The 14,775-nt window shown below is 36.0% G+C and overlaps 1 protein-coding gene across 1 annotated transcript in view; it reads left to right on the forward strand.

The window, feature by feature from the left end:
* The window catches only part of LOC104544103 (transcription factor EC-like), a gene marked incomplete at both ends in the record, with an annotated part of 20,930 nt that extends 7,028 nt beyond the window's left edge, over positions 1-13,902 (forward strand). The window contains 2 exons of the mRNA XM_010188867.1: positions 12,860-12,974; positions 13,846-13,902. Of these exons, the coding sequence (XP_010187169.1) occupies positions 12,860-12,974; positions 13,846-13,902 (172 nt within the window). The remainder of the gene's footprint in view (positions 1-12,859; positions 12,975-13,845) is intronic.
* Positions 13,903-14,775: the final 873 nt, after the last annotated feature.

Below are 14,775 nucleotides of genomic sequence, written 5' to 3' on the forward strand. Positions count from 1 at the left end.
TCCTGAAAGCAATAGCTTCTAACCAACAGAAAGCACAGATTTTATTATTATATATGGAAAATGCACCATAAGTGTGATCTGAAGAATTATTCTCACTCAGGGAATAGAATAGCCTTGGTAGTCCTAGACAAAGCTGGAAAAAATAGCTGCTAAAACAAGTTGTTTAAAAGAAACGTGCAAAATATTTTGCAAAATTGTTATTTTCTTCAAAGGAAAGAAGTACTTAACAATTTGAAACAGCACTAATTTCTCCAACAGCTCCAGCTCTAACTACATGCTGAAATCATTATGGAATCATTGGTGCTTTGAAGTTCACATCACCTCAGAGATTTAGAGCTGTCACAAGCAATGAATCTGTTGCTGGGAACTTTGTCTGTCTGAGAATCTAACCAAATATCTTCAGTCCTCCTTTGATCTGACTTGATGTGGGAAAAGAAGAATTTAAAAAATAATAGAGGAATGTTATTGCTGTTAGTGCCATTTTAATGAAATGATACTGCACAGCAATTGAAATTTGGTTTAATCATTAGATAATCAGAGAATAATTACATAACATTAAAACATTATATTGGATAATATTGTTATGATTAGAAGCAATAGCTAAGTGACAGCAGATCCCACAGATCCCACTGCTAGTAATCTCCTGGTTGGGTGGTTTAGGTAGAAAAAGAACAACACAGGTTTGGCTTGTCTGGTATTTCTGGTTTTGAATAAAGGTAGAATGATTAAGCTACCTGTCATGGCTTGGTCATTTGCTAGGCCATCACACAACCCTGAATTCAAGACAGCCTCTGTTTTGCCCTGAACACTGAGGAGCTCTGTGTTGCCCAGCACTGCAACAGGGGAAGGTGTAGACAGATTCTTCTCGTCTTTCATGTCAGCTTTGCCACCTTTCCAAGAGCCTCAAGTGCCTGTCTGTAAGATAAAGGGGCCTCAAGTGAAATCATTAAAGGCCTCTGCAACTGTCTGATTGGAAAGTCTGGGAATGAGAGGAATCACTAGCAGAGAGGGGAGGCAAAAGCACCTGGTCATGTGAAAGGCAGAGGCTGTGCTAGCTGTCGGCTGCCAGGGCTGAGCTGGTGAGCCAGCTGAGTGAGGGGAACAACAGCAAAGAAGGGAATGTGGTGCAAAGGCATTGCCTTGCAATAGGTCACTTCTTGAGGGATCCTGTGGGGCTTCGCTGATTCACTTGCATCACTTCATTTTATGCGTTCACAGCACACTTCACAGTGACTAGGAGCTATGGTCTACTTCAGTCCACTTCAGAGTCAATTCAATTGAGATTGCTCCACTTTCATCACTCTTGCAGGAAAACAGCTTATGGAGAAAATCCTCAGTTGCCCTGTGGCTCACTTGTATTTGGTCAGCTCCTTTTTTTTTTTTGAAAAAATCTTGTGTTGTACAGACATGGACTACAGGTTAGATCAAGACAGGACAGGATAGATGTTTTATTTCTTTAATTTTTATGATTCTGTTAAGTACACCTAGTATAAAGTTCTGATTAAATCTGTTAATTTTGCATTTGATTTTATGGAGACACTATTTATTGATAGAAGCACAATGCAGTCTGTCTGTGAAATCTCACTGCTATTATAAGGTCTTTGAGGTCACAGCTTCTCATCATGGCATTAATAATTTGTATTTGTATTAATTATTTGTCAAATACTGATGGTTACCATCTGGATGGATTACAAAAACTGCTGTCTGTCCCATTCCCAGAAACCATATTGAAAAAAGAAATTCAAGTAGGTATCCTCCAAAGTACTTTATTCAATAATTGCTGTGATTATTCAGTCATGAAGTAAAAGCAGGTTTCCATTAGAGGTACATACAGTATTGCTGATCTAGGCAGCCCCCTGCTGCATAATCATGAGTATTTTTTATTTAGTGAATACCGATGCCATTTGGTAACCTACAAAAGTTAAAAAAAAAAAATCTGCTGAAGTTCAAATCCATTTTAGAGAATGGGCCAGAGTAAACATTAACAGCCTCATTTGCTTAGGTTGGTTAACTTGAAAAAGCTGCATAACGTTAATGAAAATGCTTTGTCAATCACATTCTACACTAGATTAGTCTTAAAGTCCAAGGAAGAATCAAAGTTCACCTCAGTATATAGTCTTCTGTCTAGCACTCCCTGGTATAAATTCCAAGATTAATGAAAAAGAAAAATGAAGGAGAAAGAACAATCGGTAGCTATTGAGGAAATAATACACCCCTCAGAAATAAAACTGGTGAGCAAACATTTCTTCTGTCTTTCTTCTATAATATAAAGGTGCTAGATAGGATATTGTGTCTTTCAGTTGCAGAGAACCAACAATGAAATGCACAAACTGAGAACTCCTCCTTCTGCAGCTGGAGGTGTCTTTTGCTATCACTGTCACTGCTGTTTTTCATGTCATACAGATGTCATATGAAGGTTTGTTTTCAGTATTTCACACAATATAGTAGCTGAGCGCTGAAACGGACAGTTCACAGCTCTCCTGTATGCTCCAAGTACTTAGATAATAGATTGGTATGAGTGTTTGCAACTTACCTCATGCTGTAGGAAAGGTTTTAATAGCATAGAGCATACAGTACTTTGGGTCAGGAGAACTGTGATCCACTTTTACATAGCACTCGAAAGCTGTGCAAAATGCTCAGGTAGCTCAGCTCTGTCTCTAACATTTTAACAGCACACTGGCCAATAAACCTGTATTTTGGGGATAGACCTCTCTGGCTGAAGGGAGACAGAAGACTCCAGCTTCATGCAACTGGAGTAAATTTTTTCATAACTATGAAAAGAAGGAAAAGTTCCTTTTTACCTCTTTGGTTTTCCTTTTCAAAAAAGTAAACAGACATAAATGGAAGTATTATTCTAAAATACACGGTTGTTTGTACCTCTTACAAACATGTTCTTCATCTCAGAGCTTAACACATTGTGAACTGAGGTAAGAGAGAATAGACAGAATGAGTTTCTAATTCTCCTGATATAGACTCCTCACTTATTCTAAGCTCCTGTGCAGCAGAATCTGCAAGCAGATTCCTGCTCTTTGGGGCCACCAGGCAGATTCTGACTTATCCCAAAGCGCTGATACACAAACTGTGCATACAGCACAGTCCCGTGTTGTCTTTATACAGTGATGAAAGACCTGAAGTCCATAGTAGATGACAGATAGTAGAGAAGGCTACATTAAGGTCCTTGGGGTCTGTAACATATAGGTTATAATTGCTTATGGACCTGAACTTTATGAATTTCTGTCAATGACATTTACATAGGTTGAATAAAAGACTTGTGAGCTCAGAGGCAGCAACAGTGGCCACTTTGTTCTGCAGGCAACATCAAGCTTCTTACTGCAAGATAAAGCTCACTGGTAGAAAACACTCCTGAAAGATACAATTGCTTTTCTCATCACATTCTTCTTCATCAGCCAAGGCCCTCTGTGACCTTTACTATACGTGTACAGTAGTTTATGAAGTAGTTAGCAATGCATTTATATTTACACTATAAATAAACACTTGTGAATATATCTGAAACCAACTGCCACAGAAAGGAATTCCAACCAAAATGAAACACTGCATAGTACATCATGTTAATCTGTCTAAACACACTAGATCAGAGAAATCAGTAAATACCTTATTGTAATGTAATCAGAGACATAGGTGCGATGTGATACGTAAGAGAATATAATATAAAGCATAAAATATATATATATATAAAATACATAATGTAAATACTAGTAATAGAGATGTTAGCATCCATATTTAAGAAAAAATTACTCATATTCTAATCCTGAAAAAAAAATCTGGTTCATACTTGTGTCTCAGCCTCAATTTTTCATATTCCTTGTGCTTTTATGCTGACATTTGTTCATTGTTTTTAGAGGAAGAGTTTGAATGATTTGGTATATGCATTTATATATGATAGCCAGAGAAATAGAAGTTGGAGGGAACAAGAAATTAGTGTATTAGCTGGTGTTATTAGTGAATTTAATCTTAGAAAAACAGCTAACGGTGCTGTCATGTAGTTGTTACCTCTGGGTTTCAGACCAAATTGTTACCTTTGGGTTAGTGGGGCAGTACTTGTGTGATGTTTGATTTTCAGCTGTGAGTTGGATGATGATGACATCACAACATCACTTCACTTTTGGTCCATGTCTGTTGTATTAAGAAGAGATAAAAACATATAATTAAGAGATGATAACTGAAAGAATAGAACTTTCTTCAAAAGGCTGATTCTCCAGAAAGTTCCTTTGCTTGGTCATATTTGATCAGACATTTATCTAGACAATGGACTTCTGTGTATATGATCAGGGCAGGAACGTACTGTAACTGGGGATATGAACAGAGTTCATTTTTCTCTGATGAATAATGAACCAGCTTGATGATCATTATTTGAAGATAAAAAATGAACCAGTTTTCATGCATAATATATAATATGTAATATAATATATCTGAACATTAAGTCCCTGGTTGAGAAGTGTGTAATTATGAACCATGCTAAAGATAAATATAGAAGGAGATACCATGTGTTCAAAGGAAAACAAGCCTGAAAAGGGAAGCATTTGCTTTTCTGCTGTTCTCTTTAGATAATAAGAAGAGGAACTGGAACATTTGGGTATTAGCTATTACTAAAGACCATCTGTTTTCAAATATAAGTATTTTGCATTGAAATTACAGAAGGACTTAAAACATTTAACTGTGAATGGGATCTTCTTGTTCTAGACTCTTAAACCAACTCTTACCAACTTTTTTGATAGTTGACAGTGTAAACACATCCTTACAAAGAAAATGGATATAACAGCTTATGTTGTTCAACTTCGAGTAACACAGCAATTGCAAAAGAAATCCCAAGGTTGAACTTGAGTCTTCTGAGTACAGGACTTGTACTGACCCACAAGATTATTCACCATGCCTGCAATACCTTTGATTTAGATGAGAAGTTACAGTTCACTAAAACACACATTGAAGACACAATGAAGATACAAGAATTACCTTTGTAATTGGAAATTTACAAAGTGGATTCGCAGTGACTGTATTATTATACACTTATTGATCAACTATTTGGCCAAATTCAGTGAACATTTTGAAGTTCATCTGTGAACTTCAAGATCGAAAAACATTTTTACCCATCGTGAATAAATAGGAAAGGAGTGACAAGTAATTAAGTATGTGGTTTTAAAGTTTTGTACTGCAGTAACACAAATACTGAACAAACTTACTTGATATGTAAAATGAACTGTGAACAAAGTTCCAAATTTAGATTTATACATTTGGGATGCATGTATGGGATAACAGTATAAAAACTGTAAAATCCTTGCTTTAATTTTTTTAATTAAAATGAATGAATGAGAGCCACACTGAAATGGATAGATGCTATCATATTTTTTGTGACTAAGAAAGAGAAGTGGCCTTATTTTACAAAACTGTTCTTTGAAGTGATGCTATCAATTAGGTTCATGAGAACATGATTTAAGTGGGATATATTTAGGGAGAGGGGAAGAATAAAGTGTTGTACTAATATTTCACATGTGAACACTTTATTCTAGATGAAGTCTGAGCAAGTACTAATTTTTACCAAGCATCAAAAGAATTTTTCTCTCGTGGATGTAGTATTCAACATCTCAGGTTAGGCAGCTACATAGTTTCTTCTTGTGACGAGTAAAGCAGTGTGTGTTATGCTTCCCTTTTATTTGAGTTGGCCAAGTTGGTGCTGCACATCAACTGTTCCAAATGTATGCCATACTTCTGCTACTGCAGGAAATGTAGGCATCTAGACACACATGGTGAGTTGCATGTCTGCAGTTATCAACCCTGGAAAAGAGGGTAGTGAAGTTTCTGCTGACAGGACTATTCCTGCAGTTTGCTTCCCACTTGTTTTTTTTTTTTATGGGCTCTTCTGACCTGGGCAGAATGAAGACCTCTGGTAGAGGCAGTGTGGTCCTAACCTCTGTATTTTTCTGGGTGCATTTTGACCCTTCTGATCACACACTTGGACTTGTGAATGTGACTGTGAGGAAATAAGACTTTGGAGAAATGATAGCTGGAAATAAAAATCCACTAATAGGACAGTCCATCCTGCTGCCTGTTCCCACCCTCATTAAGTGAAAGCAGGCTAGATGACAAATCATTTTGACCTGTCAGATGCCTTTGGTGAAAAGCTTTTGCTATCCTAGGTTTTAACCATTTTATGTAACTAGAATATCTACGATATCTGCTCTTCAAAAATGTACATACCCTCCAAGACTTCCATAATTAGTGACATCCTTTTGGATGTATGGAGAGGTGCTTACTACTGGAATTAGTCTTTCCAGCTAGTCCTACATATCCAAGGTTTGTTTATTGTAGCCTTATTTTATGAACGCACATTAGTAAAATGCAATATGAAATATATAGCAAGTAACTGATCAAGATTCTCTCCAGGTTAAGGGGCAAGCTAAACAGATGATAAAAATTTTGTTAAAGGAGAAGGTATTAATGAAGTGCTCCCACAATCAATCTTCAGCCTCAGTTTATGTAATATTTTCATTAGTGACCTTGGTACAAAAAATACATTTATGCTGATGAAATTTACTGAGGTAGCAAAAGTAGAAAGTATTGCCAATACAAAGGGAGATGAGGATATCATAGAGGAAGAATTATATGACCGTGATGACAGAATAGTATAAATGGGAGGAATGTAATAGTACTGAGTGCAAGGTCATTCATTTAAATACTAATAACAGGAATGTCTGCAGTAAGCTGAGAGCTCATTAACTGGAGGTGACAGAGAAAGATCTGGTTACATTAGTTGCTCAGAGGATGACTATAAGCCATCAAAATGATGGGACTGCAAAAAGGAGATAAATATGATCTAAGGATCCATCACAAGAGCGTTTTCCAAGAGACACAAGGAAACATCCACTGCAGAACTCTCTGAGTAGAAAACTTTTAGAATGTAGTAGACAAATAAAGGTGTCCACCCTTTAGAAAAACTAATTCAAAGCAGGAAAAGTAAAGAGAGGTCTTTTAGGACAAATCATAGCATGGAAAGTCTGGCTAAAGGAGAATGGGCTGTTCAACTTAGCAAACCAAAGGCTTAAGAGAGCTATGGTCACTCACAGTCATCACAAGGGGAGGTTAAACAACGAACTTTATACGTGAAAGGAACCTAAAACCAAAGTAAAATTTGTCTAGGAAAGGAAATAAAAAGAAAGCTTGTTAACAATAGTTTACAATAATTAAACTTTCAGAACTTACTCCAAATAAAAATATCGGAGATGTGAAACCTAATTGATTTTAAGACAGAGCGTTATTGGTTTATGAAATGGATTTTGTGATGATGTGTTAAATGAACCCAATGTCTAGGAAATGCTTTCTAGTCTGGGGTCTCTGTGTCTAGACTGGGCATTACCACATCAGCAGAATTTTTAAATTAAGAAAAACCTAGTTGACTTTAGAACAGGTTTGAGCTGTTATTTTCTAGCTGTGTAACATTGACTGTGATAGAGCTGTGACCCTTACAGACTTGAATGTTACTGTAATACAAACACATCATGCAAAGATTAGCCAAAATGGATAAATTCTTAAATAGCGTGTGATCAAGTAAGCGAACACTATCACAACATGTTGCTCGCTAGGGACTACAGATGAACAGGCACAAACAACACTTATCCATGTATTTTGTTATCATATTAAGAACCATTCTCTTTCATTCCTGGAAGAGATGGAAATGTTATTTGGTTTAAGCCTTTCTTGAAGTTACATGACATTTACCAATAGCTGCCATGCTATAGGATTTGGAAGACCACATTATTTCCCTTAATGAGGCCCTGTTTTTCCTGGGCTAGTGATGTTTTGCTTTTTTTTTTTTAAAAAAAAAAAAAAAAAGGCATGGCTTGGTATTAGAGACTGCAAGTTGTGATCACAGCTGTCCATTGCTAGCCATCCATGTGGGTAATGAACCCTTAATGTCTGCCACACAGTCCTGCCTGCTTAGCAGTTCAGACCCAAGTACTGAATATAACAAGCTCCTCTGGATGAGGCCTTTATGGTACTCGTCTTGGACACTGCCAGCAAGCACAAGGTCACAGGCTCTCATGAGGCGCTGCTGAGCTCAAGCCAGGCACTTGCTCAGGTACTTCAGCCGAAGTTAGCTTTTATAATTGGTCTAAGCTTCAAAGTTGAGCATCTTTCAGGACTGAGCCCAGTGAATGGAAATTCTCATGTTCCAGTCTTTGCACACAGGCATTGAAGATCCCATGACACTTTATACAAAAGGAAAAACGTTAACCCCAGTGTCCTTGCCAAACACTAACTTTGTTAATTACAGTCTGCTTTCTTTAATTCTCCTTGCAGTTTTACTTAGATATGGTATTATCCTCTTCCTGTACTACATTGTCACTGGTTATTCTCACTTAGCCATTTGCTGTGTTAAAGGTTGTTAATCTTTTGTCCAAAGCTGGCTGCATTTTAGAAGCAGGAAAAATGACTAATTATATACTGCTATTTTTACTATTTGTTTGCTCACCCCTTATGAGCCACTTGCATCTAAATTCTCAGACACACATTCATAAATATATGTATAGTGAATGGAAAGGTTGGAAATTATGTGACTTCTCAGGACTTCTCAGAAAAACACAGATGTGAACTAATATAGCTCATGACATCTGCAGGATAAATAGATTATTTCCTGGGACTTATGGATTTTCATATTCAATGTCTGTATTTCCACACCTCTAAACCAAAAGCAAGAACATGCTTTTGATGCAGTGTAATCAGCTGAAGTTTTAAAGTGCTTAGGGATTCATCAGGTTTGCCAGTGCTATATGATTGTAAGATTATCATTGTACTCATATAATTATGCCATAGCAAATAATTAGTAGTTTTAGTAGGATTGCACTGGATTTTTGTAAAATTATGTCAATGTATATATCTTGTAATGTAGAACTGGAAGTTATTTGAAGCCTCAATATTGAAAAAACTTTCCATACTTACGACATTGTAAGAAATAAATTGCATTGTGGTGTACAGAGTTTTAGTGCATATCCAAACAAGTAGATGTATTTTGACACACAACTTCTATAATATATGGTGCTAGATATTTTAATTATGTAATTTAAAAATCAGTTATCTCCCAGATGTCTACATTTCCAAAGAAAGTTCCTGCTTCGACAGACAAAAGAAGTATCTTTCCTCATGTTGTCTCAAAAGTGACCAATTTCTATTTTAAGATTGTTTTCACTGTTCAGTAACATTAGCAAGGAAATGGCTTGGGATTTTCCATGTTTGACATCAAATCAGGGCAAATTCAGATAGAGTTTCAACAAAATACTTTGATATATTTTTTACTTTATATTTTTAAAGCTCCCTCATAATCAGAACTGTGAATATTTATCAGAAAATATCCAGTCTGGTTTGCTTTGTTGTTATATGTGATTCTTAAAATAAGAGTTTATTTTGAAATTTTTCTGTTAGGAGCACAATGAGGTTTTGTGAGAAGGTACATATAGAAAGCCTGCAACACTAAAAACTCACTCCAGGCTTGGTTTAGAGTCAATAAGAAGAAACAGAGATTATTCAGTTCACTCTGAGAATCCAAGACAGGTCAGACTCATCACCCCATATTTCTTCTCCTGATCCTGAATCCTGACATGGAGAGTTATTCCTTGCACAGTAATTCTTAACAAATTTTCCTATGTGTCACCAGTTCTGCAGGAACAAAGTAACTGTTAAAGATAGTCTAATTTACTGGTGCTTTTTACCCACTCTGCCCTACTGTAAGTGTGAAAATGCTGTGCTGGCTAACTGAGAATGAAGGCAGTGTGTCGAAGGGGTATCACCTGTGGCTACACAGAGAAGCCACTTATGCATCATGGTAGTCATTACAACATACCTGAGATTTCTACTAAATGCACAGGAATAAAGAGGCCATTGATAATGTGATTGGCACAACTGCTTTTGTACTGAGCAGAATCAGTGAGATAAATGCTGAAGGGAGACAGGAAACCGAAATCTGGAAGGGATGTAGGTATGAAGAAAAGAACCCATTTTTTATGTGTCTTTTTTATGGCCAGATGAGTAAGCTGTTTATTCTGTTATCCAGTACTTCAGTGTACTGCCTGAGACAATGACAGATGTAATGACGGTTAAACCTATCATTCTCTATTTCCCAAGAGTACCCTACCTATTAAAAATGGTCTAGTTTGTCACACCTGTGATTGTTTCAATCAGAAAGACAGGTTCTGCAGCTCAGAAATTAGTGTTTTTCAGATAGGTGAATGAGCGAGAATTTTGTAGGCTTTCTGTGACAGTGCTGTTGAATAGGCTTACTCTCTGATGTCCAAGTTCTGGAGAATAATTTAGGACCATTAATGTTAGATCAAAGTTTCTCTTTAATAGCACAGCAGAACACTGGTTTTGACACTCCTAGTGATTAACACATATGTGAATCATTCTAATTAGTGAGGTTATAAGATTGTAGCCATCAGTAAATGAATGACTTGGGTTTGGGTTTCATTTCATCATCTCTACATAAAGTTATGACTCTGCTTTTCTAATGACTGATAAAAATTGCCAAATGATGAGGGAAAAAATGCTGGAGGCCATCTGTGTGAAACAAAGATGACATGGAAAATTTGGGAAAATATTTACTGCCTTTCCCTTCTTGGTGGAACCATTAGTGCAGCCAGACATAGACTGTGGACAGGTACTCACTTGCAGCCCTGGCTGTGTGGGATGACACTGCCCCAGTGATTCTGTTGATAGAGGGAGGCACATGAAACCCCATCATTCCAGACAATGCCAGCTGAGTTAGATGGAAGTGCCTTTCTCAGCTGTGTAATCACATTCAGCTGAAAGAGCTACCTGTGTTTTTAAGTTGAGTTTACTCACCCTTTTTTGAACCCTCACACACTTCTGAGCTTTCAGATGTGTTGGTGTTATTTTTTCATTACCAGTTAAGTTGGCCATTCATAACCTCTTCCCTTGGATTTGAGCTTTGTTGTTTGGATTCACACCTTTGTGAATAGTCTATAGAAATTTAACTATAGGTCAAGGATAAAGGTGAATTACTGCTTGAAAATTAGAAGTAATCATTGATTTATCTTATGTGTTTTTGTCAAACTGTGGTTTGCAATCCCGATTTTTCATTCATGGCATTGATAATCTTATAAATTAAAAAGACTACCACTAGTTTCATCCAAGTTATTGAACTCACATACACAGCTGTGTGAAATATGGAAAATATGACAGATATTAATTTCTCACTTGTTGGATTATTTGTTTATATTATTTTGAGTGGTTGCTATTTCCAAGCATTTCACAAAAGCAGTAGTCTAAACCACTTAACAGCCTTATCAAAAGTCCACTGGACTAAGTGTAGGAGTCACACTGGCTCTCAATTTTTTTTTATCCTTCTGTTTTCAAATAATTTCAATAAGCCAAAAATATTTACATGAATGTAGAAAGTAGTTGAATATGTGTCTAGAGCTAATATGGGTTCAGTCTTGTAATACAGTTATACTATCCCTGCAACAAAGAAAATGCAAAGGTAAAGCTCCAGTGAATTCTGTAATACTTGTCAGTTTATGGCTCTGGAATGAAACAAAGGTGCTTAACATTTGAATGTGCTTAGTGTTCAGATCCTGCATATTAAACATGTTCTTGAGTAATACTCAACTGAATTCCAAACATTCTTTTAAAAAGTATTTTCATTGAGAGATCAGATATGTAAGCAGATTTTCAAAACTGACTTGGTGTTGTGATTTCTAATGGTATTTGAGAATTGTCAGTTCTCCTAAGTTATAAGCCTCTGCTTTAAAAATGGACATGTTATTTATATGTACTCAAAAAGAATCCTGATTTCTTCATTTCATTGTAGGTTATGCAACTGGGTGAATGTAACACAAACTAAGTTCTCAGATAAATTAGTAGAGTTATTAGTTAATTTAGTAAAATCATTATTTAAAAATAAAACCTATTTAAAATTTCAGATTTAATATAATAATATAGCAAGCACTGTCATGGAAAAATTTCACACTGAGCAACGTTGGGAAAGTATCTCCGTTCAAAAGAAACTGTGTTGAAGCTCACAGTCACTACAAAAAGAGAAATGAGTCTAAAAAAGGTAGTTCCCAGCAGACCTATGGTTGGTGTCTTAGTGGCCTGCCTGAAAATTCAGTAATATTTTGGTAATTATCTGAAATCCATAGAAACACACTTTAGCCTTACTGCTTTTTGAGTGCATACTACAGGTTTATTTAAATAATGTTGTATTACATTTTGGAAGGTAATAAGGATAATGGTATACATGATCATGTATGTTATACATGTTAAATCTAGTAGGTTATCTGGTCCATCCTGACAATGGCACAGTAACTTTCCTTAAAGTGTACTCTTTCATGTTCTGTCCATTCTAATTTTAAGTCACTCAATCTTTATACTGCTAAACCAGGAGCAGTAAGAAGTACCAATTCAGAGTTTAGTGATGTGGTTAAAAAATCACTGGGGAGTGGGTCAAAACCAGCAGGGTTATTTTTACTTTCAACCTAATTCATGTTTGAAGTGCAGTTGTGGTAATACTGTTATTGGAAAATACTGTACAGAAGTAATTGAAAAACAGACACTGAGGGCCATATCCTGCCATCACCCTGCATCTGAAACCCACACAAATGGCACTTGGAAACCTGCTTGTGGAGCAGAGTGACCCTTCACTTTCAATTTTACTTTATACGACAAAATGGCGAACTTTCCCTTTAGACACATAGACACAGCTCCTTCTAAAGAACACCACATTCATATTTAAATAAGTTTGCTCTTTGTATTTATGGGATTTTTTATTCTTTTAAGTCTTTAACTTGTTTTAATATTTTTTTCTTCTTCTTTCCTTTCCCTGCCCCTCAAGCTATCTAGCAGCATTTTGGATATATATAACAGTGACCCGGGAATGGCACCAGCTAATATGGGTCTCACAAATGCTTCTTGCCCAGCTAATTTACCAGTAAAAAGGGAACTCACAGGTAAAAGAATTCTGAGATTTTAGTATTTTATAATTTCAGATATGATAGTTTCTCTTAAAAGCTGAATAGATGCAATAGAGGCAATAGATGTCTGTATTAAATTCCTGAGAAATTTGCAAATTGTAGTTTTATTTAAGGAATACAACAAAGACTAAGGAGAAGTGTTTTCTTTCTGTTCTCATCTTTGGCAATTCAGAAACCATGTTTGTCCCCTGTTTTTTAGGAACATCATGCTTTTAATAAACTGAATTATTTTAGGCAACATAGTGGATTCTTTCTCATGTTGGCTTCTGAATAGCAGTATAAATAAATTATCATCCATTAAATTTGTTCCAGGATAGAACAAATGATTCTCTTAAAACCTTACAATAAGACTATTCAAGGCAAATCTATATTAGTGGATTAACAACTATAAAAGTTACATTCAATTAATCCAAAGAATGCTAGCAACCATGTACAGTTTATTAGTGTATTTCACTCAGAGAAAACAGTGAGTTTGTTCAATATCTTACAAATCCGATTAACTCTTGCATTATGGGATATACAAATCCATACTCACATTAGTGTATTGTAAGTTTTATCCTGATGTAAAATACAGCAAATTGGAGAAAAATACCCCTCCATACTATTTCTATGTTCTTAAATTAAAAAAAAATGCAATAAAGAAACCTTAAGCAACCTGCCAGACTTGATAAAAATTTAGTACTGGTAGAATATAGATTTGCTTATGATCTTGTTTAATAATAAAATGAGTAATGAAGTAAAAAGAGTAGAAGGCTGCTTTTTGTGACAAAAGGCCATTTTGAAAAGGTGAAAGAAGTACTGGAATTGCAACCTAAGAACTGTTTTAATAAATGTTATTTTCTGTCAGAAGCAGATACACGAGCAATGGCAAAGGAGAGACAAAAAAAGGATAACCACAATCTCAGTAAGTATATGTTCATCTTCCATCTCATTAAATGAAATGTATGGGGAATGTGGAAATTACATAGATTAGCTACTACATCTCTGCTCTTCTAGATCAGCATACTACCAGGGTAATCAAATTGAACTCAGTCTGCAAACACACCAACCACACAACTTTCTTCTCTGAAATCAATTTCTGCCTTTGACTTTTGTATTTCAAAATACTTTGCATATTGTAATGAATTTCTTTCCATATCGTCTCCTGCCACTGTGCTTTCATTCTACAGTTGTATATGTATCCTGCACAATTTACTTGATGTTGTGTCTAAGAATTACAGTGCAAAACAGACAAGAAAGGAGGCAGATGATGATAAAAACAACAGTGAAAATCCAGTCTTCACACCTTGCTTACTGAAGCACCCAAGTGATAGGTTATATGTCTTTATGGGTGACAGGAAGGAGAAAAAAAATACAGAGGGTATCAGTCAACTTCTAAATGCTAGTTAAGCACTTAAAGTTGTGGAGATTGTATGTCACACAAAAGCGGATCAGAGCAGGACTGGATGAGACTCATGTTGCTCTGACTCAGCTCTGATGCACAAGTCCCCTAACATCTGCAGGCTGGGATGCACTTCTCTTTCCTTTATGGAGAACAGTGCAGCCATGTACAGATGTTAGGCATTTCGGTTCTAGAGGAATTGTCTCTGAAGTTTAGGTTAAAAGATAGTGAAATCCTTATTTCAGTATCTAAGTATTTAACTTACAAAAATAAACAGTATTTTGGTATATCCAGAATAGGAAAAAAGAAATTATTGCTGAAAGAAGATTGCCTATAAAATTAGGCATTTTTTCCCTCTGAAGAGTAATTTGAAACAAAACTAGCTGCTACTGACCT

Source organism: Mesitornis unicolor, unplaced genomic scaffold (genome assembly GCF_000695765.1).
Source record: "Mesitornis unicolor isolate BGI_N332 unplaced genomic scaffold, ASM69576v1 scaffold32647, whole genome shotgun sequence".
Lineage (NCBI taxonomy): Eukaryota > Metazoa > Chordata > Aves > Mesitornithiformes > Mesitornithidae > Mesitornis > Mesitornis unicolor.